At 43.9% G+C, this 9,111-nt stretch overlaps 1 protein-coding gene across 1 annotated transcript; it reads right to left on the bottom strand.

The window, feature by feature from the left end:
* Window positions 1-303: 303 nt before the first annotated feature.
* Window positions 304-7,799, bottom strand: LOC139416487 (phosphatidylinositol 4,5-bisphosphate 3-kinase catalytic subunit gamma isoform). Its single transcript, XM_071165126.1, has 11 exons — window positions 7,669-7,799; window positions 5,460-7,467; window positions 5,014-5,079; window positions 4,617-4,842; window positions 4,322-4,416; window positions 3,311-3,457; window positions 3,083-3,173; window positions 2,865-2,995; window positions 2,540-2,651; window positions 1,148-1,305; window positions 304-993 (listed from the first exon to the last, which is right to left on the bottom strand). The coding sequence occupies exons 2-11, from the start codon at window positions 7,452-7,454 to the stop codon at window positions 736-738; spliced, it is 3,279 nt and encodes a 1,092-aa protein (XP_071021227.1). The 5' UTR covers window positions 7,455-7,467; window positions 7,669-7,799; the 3' UTR covers window positions 304-735.
* Window positions 7,800-9,111: the final 1,312 nt, after the last annotated feature.

Genomic DNA, 9,111 nt, shown 5'->3' with positions numbered 1-9,111 from the left:
TGGGGGGCTATGTTATTTGCGTGTCTATGACTTTCTCCCTTATCATTATTCACGATTCATTCAGGATTATCTGTAATCATGGTAGCATCCACATTAATGTAGAAGTGTTCAGAAACATATTCTATTCTTATTTACAATAAAACTGACTCCAAAATGACACAATACATGATTTACCATTCATTTCTATTGGGCATAAAATAATCTGAAACACAACCAAAACAAACAGCAAATGCATCCAACAACTTTTTAGAGTCACATGCTTGATGTAATCATTGTGTGCTGGGAATACGGGACCCAGTACTAAACTTTAGACTACTTTAATACACATAAGTTAATTTTTTCCAATAATTTGGTCCCCTAAAATGGGGGTACCATGTACAAAAAGTTCTGTAATTTCTAACAGTTCCCCCGATATATTAAAGCTGACAGTCTGCACTTTAACCTCATAGTCATTGTATCATTTCAAATCAGATATCATTAAGGAAGTAATACATTGTCCGCATGCTATCATACCAATTTATTCGAATCAACACAATTTATTCTAGTCAGCTGGAGCATATTGCACAGATGGAGAACAGCAACCCTCCCTCATGCAGGATTTGAATTTGGCCTGACACTTGAGTACTACATCCTGTCAATGCCAGTTTGTTGTGTAACACCTGATTCTGTTGGGTTTAAAAACAAATGACAAAATCACATGAATCTCAGGCATAAATGGGCTTCTGGAAGTTGGTTCTACTTAATGCCAGCCAACATGTGGATCCACCAGTTGGCTTGAACTGTCCAGCCCAGTTCCTCGCACTTTGCTATCTGCTGGTGGAAGTGGTCCCGTGCGTTGTCCTCCCCCTTGTCGTCCTGCAGTGCGTCCCGGAGGTAGCGCATGTCCTCTGCAGCACTGAGCTCAGGGATCCCCGTCAAGAGCATGAGGGAGAAGAGGGTCACCAGCAGGCGAGAGTGGGAGCGCAGGGACAGGTAGGCCTGGGTACATGTGTCCTGCAAGTGGGGAGAGAATAACCACTCGTTTGACACAACCACACAAACATACACAAACTCAGAAGACAAGGTTAGACAAAATAATAAATAACTCCAGCAGTTATTTAGTCTTCACATTTAAAAGAAAGTGAGGAGCTTCAGATAGGCCGCTTACCCTGAACTTCTGGAAGTAGAGACTGGGTTGACCTTTGATCCTGCCCATGACATAGAGGAAGTCAGGAGTGAGGACAAAGGGGACCCTCTCCCTGCTAACCCCCAGGAACCGTTTGGTGTTCCCCAGGATGTGGCCAAAGTCAATGTGAAACAGATTCCCTTTGGAGCAGAAAAACATGCTTTACATTTATAACACTCCACTCACCATATCAAGAGGACAGTGAATCAATCAACAAAATGTATTTTATAAAGCGCTTTTTACATCAGTCGTTGTCACAAAGTGCTTTACAGATACCCAGCCTAAAACCCCAAACAGCAAGCAATGCAGATTCAGAAGGGACAGGATATGAAAAAGGACAGGATATGAAAAAGGACAGGCTGTTTCATTGAGACTGATGACCTTGCCTTGATTTTTTTTTTTACATTGCAGGTACTGCATGTAAAACGTTTTATATAGAAAACAGTTGCCACTGGCAACTAAATGTACATGCCTCAATCAGCTTAGAATACATACATCATCTTTATTTTGGTCTTTGAATACTGAGCACAAAATAGATTTTGTCAAACAAAAAAACAGATAATGCAGAAAAGGTGAACCTGACATGAGTGAAAAGGTCACCAAAGACGTATATCTAGTGCTGTGTTACTCAACCATGTTCCCTTAAGGCCCACTGTGAATGTTTGAGCAGCTTGGCAAAATTAACTGCAGTTAGTACATCTAATTGGTGCACTAATTAGTCACACAACACACAAATGGTTAATGACAAATCAACAACAAATGTACATATTTTGAACCATTATAATTATTTATATTGGTACATTTTTCACATTTATGTTAAGGATTCTTGTTAATGGAAGTTATTTGTCAAAATGAAAACATGCATAGTGCAATTCATTGGATTCAATTAGGTTGTCAGTACCGGACTAGGCTCTAGGGCTGCTAAAACGAAATAAAAACACTGGAGAATATTGAACCAATGGATGCGTCTATTTTTTCCCAATCCATATGTGTGATGGGTCGGTCTGCACTCAGGCTACAATGGAAGGTTACTGTTGCGTGGGAAAATAAATATGTTTAGGCTTCTATGCCTTCATCAGTGCTCTACAAGCACTGGTACGGACTGATGAAGCCATATAAGCCAAAATATGTGCTGTTTTCTGTTTAGAATGTTTTTGTGCTTTGCACTAGCACCTTTTGCTATTCTTTCGAGCGTGTATCAAATTAGGTTTATTTTTGCATCTCGGCATCCTTTGTATTCCTTTTCATGGTTTGAGTGCGAGCACCTAGAATGCATTCATCACATATTGGGGGGACAAAATAACACTCTTTTATGCTGTGTCTTCCATTCTTCTTTTCTGTTAGTGAAATGTAAAATACTATTCTCATTCTTACCTTGGTCTGTAATCATGATGTTGTCATTGTGGCGGTCCCCTATCCCCATCACATACGTGGCCACGCAGTATCCAGCACAAGAGTTAACAAACCTCTCCATAGCCTGATAGTGCTGAGATTAGGTGGGAGAAGGTCAGGGATTTGTAAAAGCATGAGCATAAAATGTCACAATGTCACTGGGCAAAAGCGAAATGACTTCTGTACAGCCTCTCATAAACTACAGTATCATGTCTAAGATTGAAAAGGGATTTGTGGAGATAGGAGGTATAGCTATTGATCCATATTGAAATTAGGGAAGAAATTGTGGTATTTATGTGTTATTTACAATCTCTTGGAGTGGACACTTCCCCCTGAGCCACTCAAACAGGGCATCGTTCTTGAAGGCTCCTGTTGTGCCTCCTTGGATCCTCTGCAGGGCAGCAATGGTGACGGCATCTCTCACAATCTCTATCATGCCTGAAAACAGATAAGTAAGTGGTTATCAATGATTGTGACACAGTGCATTTTCAATTAGAGACTGAATATTGAACTATTGTTAATGACCTATATTGTATCCTGTAGAGATGCAACCATAGGGCACAAGATTCAGATCCAGTGATTTCTCCTGCCATATAGAATCCATCACCACCAGTGTCTGGAAACATCATACAAATTGATCAATCAACTATAATCAAACATTACCTAACAATTAAATAAAAATAAGTTTTAAGTTATATAATGACTTTTGTCATGCCGTATTTTCCACCGATCATTGAGCTAGTCTTTACTCACCTGAATCACCAGCATGTCCTGTCGGAGGTCATCCCCCTGTTTGAAGATGATGCCTACAGGGGGACCAGAGGGGCATGGAGAGTCCATGGAGGAAAACTCAAGCCACAGAGGCTTCTTCTTGGAGGCCATAACCTTGCACCTGTCCAGCTTGAGTTGTGGGGATTGGAGGATTGGGAATGGGATTGGCCAGAGGGAAGTGACTGTTAACATATTATAATATGAAATGACAACCAACAACACTATTTATTAAAGGTCATGAACAGTCAAAATCATGTTTTTCATGAACCAACACCGGAGAAGGCCAACATCAGAGAAGGCCAACATCGGAGAAGGCCAACATCGGAGGTGTGTTTGCAGAGGGGCGTGGTTTACATAGCTAGTTAGCTACTCTACTGGTGCCAAAATTTGACTGTAGGGTGTCAGCAAATATAATTAAAATGTTACACTTCATCTATGGCAAAGATACTTATGTTTTCCTTTTGATTTGTGTCTAGTGTTTGCTAGTTACTGGCTAGCTAGGTCTTTAGCCAGCATGGAACAAAATAGCAGGGAAGGATCGTTCAACATTTAACGCAGTTGTCATGTCAACATATCCATCACTGCTGCTGTAAACCGCATCACAAGAGACATGTCAAATTGGAGATATACATTTTTTTACACAATTGATGCAATTTCAATGTTGTTTGAGTTGATTTGTTAATAACCAAATTTGAATGACATAATTTTACTGCAACATTGCTCACTACACTATATCCAAGGTTCTTGACATAGGCGTTTCAAAGAGCTGTCAGTCAATGCGAGCTCATGAATATAAGCTCCACACCCACTCAACCTGTCTTTTCAAACTTCCTGGTACATCAAGTTCAATTTCACCTGAGAACTCATTGAAGTTAGAGTGTAAAATACATGGGGGGTTAGAATCACAGTAAGTTGTTTTTGTGACCCTGACAGCAACAACACATTCTGGCTAAAATGTCCCTTCCTGCCATACAGACACTGAATTAACCTTACCAGGATTCTGCCTGCTCTGATGCGTGGGTCAAAGGGCACTTGGAAGTCTGATGGGAGATTACATGTCCTCAGGAGCTCCTGAAGCTTCTGGGCAGCTGGGGAACAAACAATCTGTTACCAGCTTTATATGATTCGATCAAATTTGATTTTCTAACACTCCAAAGGCAAGTGTATGAACATTCCAATGTTCACAGTAATATATTTCTTCCACTCTGACCCAACGGAATTTGTTCTATTTATATTCTATGACATGTTCTATGTTCTACATCCCAGTGGAGCCAGACCATAACCCCACCTGTGGATGGGAGGTCCGTCTTGTCAGGGTAGAGTCTCTTGACCACACTGGCCACCTCATGTAGTGCCTCCACAGCCTGCACCTGGTTGATGAAACTGCTCAGCATGGCCTGGCCACAGCCCAGCAGGTAGGCCTCTAGCACCACAGCCATACGCTGACGGAAGAACGGGCAGCCCTCCACCTCACTGCGCAGGTACCAGAAAAAGAAGTGGCCAATCCTCTTGCTCTGTACGCCAGAGGAAAGTTAATTGAAGTATATCTTACTATAGATAATGTATGTTATTTATGCATTACAAGCATAGCAGGGTACAGGTTCACTCCTGTGACCCCAATAAATCACACTCAATAAATTCCTTGGAAACTAAAACATAGAAGTTCACACACACATGTCACATACTCTGAGAGCCCTTTGGATGAGGAATCTAGCCAGGAAGCTGTCATGGTAAGGCTCCACTTTGAGAGTCTATGAAAAGAGAGAAATAATAACACAATACTGTAAACAAACATCCCAGTGTGCACAGTGAAAACTATGTCAATGTTTGCTGAGCAACATGAATGAGTGACTTCTTGGTAACAATTGTTACTCCTTTGTATTCTACCAAACAAAATGTTATGCTACGTGCACCAAATACAATGGATGTAGACTTAACAGAGAAATGTTTGCTTACAATACAATTGTCCAGTTCTAAGAAATGCCAGGTAATAACCAGGCTGTAAAATAACATTTTACCCATAGATATCCGATAATTAAAGACTTATTTCAAATAGTTGTTTTCAATGTACAGAAGGACAAATCAATCATTTGATTCCATCTATTACATATTTGTCCCCTGTTCAACGTACCTGCACCAGCTGCAGCAGATACTTCAGCATCTCATCATTAGACAAGCTCTCCAGTCTCTGGACAGCCAGCTTCCTGACCCTCTCATCAGCAAAGTCCACACTGAGCAGCTCCAGGGCCACGGAGACATCCAGGTCTGGGGGTTCCCAGTGACTCAGCAGCCAGTGGACATCCTGCACAGAGCTGGGTCTTAGCCAGTCTACGCTGCGCAGGAACTGGGGGAGGTTGGAGGCATACTGGACACTCTCCTCCCTGAACCTTCTCAGACGGGCCCTGTCTGTGGTCACTGGGGACGAGGAGGATCTGGCAAACGTGTCGCTCGCGATGGGAGACAGGCTTTTATCAGATAAGCTGGAGTTGGGTGAGGATGAGGGGAAAGACTGACCAAGAGGGGAGCAGGATCCAGGGGAGGTTGTGCTGTGAGGGAGAACCACAGGGAAACTGTAGCGGTCCAGGAGGAAGGTGATAGCCATGGATTCTGCCACGTCTGGGTTGGTGGCAGAGGAAAGCTTATCCGCCTTATAGGTAAAAGCCTCTTCCTCCAGCTCGGGATAGGCCCACATGTGAAGGGTGTGTGGCCCTTGGCTGAGGACGGACCTGTGGTCTATCAGAAGGAGATTCACAAAGTACAGCAGCTTTCCCTTCCCTCTCTGGTAGTCTGGAGCTTTAAGACCAGAGGCTGGGGACTTGAATTCCTTTGTTGCGGCGCTATCATGGGTGCAAGCATTGATGGTCAGGCCCAGCTTAGCTCCACGGGGAAGATCCCTGAGGAGGATATCAAACTCCAACCACTCGTTCCACAGAACTTCATCAGCAAAGGCCTTGGGTGTGGAACAAACAGAGGTTACCACCTTGCTCCCGTAGAGGATAGAGGCCTCCACGTGGATGAACTGAGGAGGCTTGCCAGGGGGTTGGGGTATGTCGAAGCCCAGGAGCTTCACTCTGAACTTGCGGTTGCAGTCCCAGAGTGAAATCATGAGGATGTCATCCACATCCTTTCCCTCCAGGGCCAGCTCCTCATGGGAGCTGGAAAGCCCAGTGAAGCTGTCCACAAGGGGCCAGTCTTCGGCCCTCACAGTGTCCTCATCAAGCTGCGCCATGGGGACCACAGACAGATGAAGCGCCTGCATGGACTTCAGACACTGCCGTACCCACAGGGAGTCAGAGAAAGGGAAGTCTCCAGAGAGGAACTCCTCCCTGCCACAGACCTTGAGAACCATGTCACCAGACTCACATTCCAGAGCATGGTCTACCATGATTTCTCGGAAGACCTTTATGAGACCTTCAGGTGTTATATTAAAATCCACCTTTACACTGAAGCACACGTCATTGTGATGCATGGTGACTGATATCTTTCGGCTGAGCTGTTCCTCCTGGACTTTTGGGAAGGGGGCTGAGGTGGTCCATGGCTCTGTTGCATAGGCCCTGGCATCCCGCCTTCTTAGCTCTTCCTGGCGTGGAGAAGCCAGCTTCCTGCGTGTGAAGCTGAGCTCGCCGAGCCTATTTGCTGCTACTGTATCCAGGTCATGGCCAATCAGGTTGACCAGGGTACGGTGGTGGCTCTGCCTCTCCTCTGTGTCATCTGGCTGAGGCGACACCACTATGCAAGCTACCTGCCGTCCCCGGGAATCACGTGACCATGGTACATCCAGAGTCCGGAGAACCTGGCAGTCGTCAAAGATCTCATACCAGTCCTCTCCCTTGGGGTAAAGCAGTATGAACTTTTCAGGGTCCAACAGGCTTAATGGATCAGGATGGCAGTTCAGTTCTTGAGTTTGCATGCAGATACGAAGACGTAGCTGATGTACACTGCATTGTGCTGGTAGCCTCGCCACTACCAGGACTTTCTCTTGCCTCTCCCCAGCCTGGAGGCCCTTACCTGGGCGTAACTCACAGATGAACTCCAGGCTGTTCTCAGAGCAGCTGGCTCCAGACGTATCTGTTGCAAAATCTGCATATTCCCTGATGCCTTGACCAGAGTTTGATTCAGTCGCCATTCAATCTCCTAGACTAACAAGAAAAACAATGACCTAGAATTAAAAGCTTTTCTCGTTTTGATACTGTGCATAGACTGCACGCTCACAGACACACAATGGCCTACACATAATTCCCACCTTTCAATGAGACAGTTAATCTAAAATTGTAGATTAGAATGACATCTTACTTGATGATAGAAAGCTTTACTTTCAGATGAACTATAAAAAATCTCACCTGAACAGATTTGTCCTTCCTAGTTCCTTTACCACAGCAACAATGAACGACTGACTCCGTGTGTACGTAGTTAAATAAAACATTCCCCTTCTGTAATTCTTGGATACTTCCTCATTCCTTTTTGAGTTGCTACCCATAAGTCAAGTCAAAGAGAAATAAATCCTTGTAATGGCCTGATAAGGAGTTCCTCTATTGTGGTGTGATAAGAGTTTACTGTCAACTGATAGGTAACCTAACAGAGGAAGCATTACCAGTAAGGTCCCTGTGGATTGAAACATGCACGCATGAAAGCACAGAGACGATAACAAAGCATTTGTACATTTGTGCAAACCTGTTTAGCTTGTTGTTACTCATAGGTCAAATGCTTTCCATCCTGGCATGCAAAATATTTTTTAGTTCGTGTATTTTCATACTTGGTCCCTTTCAGCCAATTTGTGTGAACAGTTCTCTTAATTTTTTGTGCAGTGTGACCACTCCAAAGGAACTCTGACTACTCAAAAGAGCCCCCGAAGCGAACCGAAGTGAGACCACTAGTTCGGTTCCGAGTTCGGTTCGCTTGAATTCCTCGGTTCGGTTCCCTTTTTTAGGGCAATGTGAACACAAAGCTCATCAGATTCACTTGTCATTGTTCCCGTACCCAGAGTGTGAATTACGGGAGAGTTAGGTTCCTAAATTTAGACATGAGCTCCTCTAAAGGCAACAAAAGTCAAACTTTGTGGAGGTCTCTTTGAGTTGCACCCCACCCATTCTTCTGCCCTCAGAACAGCCTCAATACATCAGGGCATGGACTCCACAAGGTGTCTAAAGCATTCCACAGGGATGCTGGCCTATGTTGACTCCAATGCAGTTTGGGTGGTGGACCACTCTTGATACACACGGGAAACTGTTGAGCGTGAGAAACCCAGCAGCATTGCAGTTCTTGACACAAACCGGTGCGCCTGGCACCTACTACCATACCATTGCCCATTCTCACTCTGAATGGCACACATACACAATCCATGTCTCAATTGTCTCAAGGCTTAAAAATCCTTCTTTAATCTGTCTCCTCCCCTTCATCTACAATGATTGAAGTGGATTTAGCAAGTGACATCAATAAGAGATAATAGCTTTCACCTGGTTAGACTATGTAATGGAAAGAGCAGGTGTTCTTAATGTTTTGTATACTCAATGTAATTCGTACTCTGCCTGCACCACACTAGACTACTGCAACACCTTTCCCCTTGCCATAACCCCTCACATTGGTGCCACAAAAGAGAGAACATGATGATGTGCTCATTTTGGCTGTTGATTAGTGATTGTCAAGGATGAACAGATATTCCAAAATCTATGTGGAGCTTTAGTTCAAGATTACTTGTTTGCAATATGTGATCTATAGGCTACGAGAGCTTCATACGCTGTTTATTGATTGTGGGGTTTGAATAGTGTGAGAAGACAACAGCATAT

Source organism: Oncorhynchus clarkii, chromosome 9 (assembly GCF_045791955.1).
Source record: "Oncorhynchus clarkii lewisi isolate Uvic-CL-2024 chromosome 9, UVic_Ocla_1.0, whole genome shotgun sequence".
Taxonomy (NCBI): Eukaryota; Metazoa; Chordata; class Actinopteri; order Salmoniformes; family Salmonidae; genus Oncorhynchus; species Oncorhynchus clarkii.
Note: the sequence above shows the minus strand (reverse complement) of the source record. Positions and strands in the feature narration are given on the sequence as shown.

What these genes read in the sequence shown, in the direction of transcription:
- LOC139416487 (XM_071165126.1), bottom strand. Translation starts at nt 7,454, where the DNA reads ATGGCGACTGAATCAAACTCTGGTCAAGGCATCAGGGAATATGCAGAT. An exon ending in AGGACATGCTGGTGATTCAG is followed by an intron (nt 3,174 to 3,310) that starts GTGAGTAAAGAC and finishes TGATGTTTCCAG; the next exon opens with ACACTGGTGGTGATGGATTC. An exon ending in CTCTACAGGATACAATATAG is followed by an intron (nt 2,996 to 3,082) that starts GTCATTAACAAT and finishes ATCTGTTTTCAG; the next exon opens with GCATGATAGAGATTGTGAGA.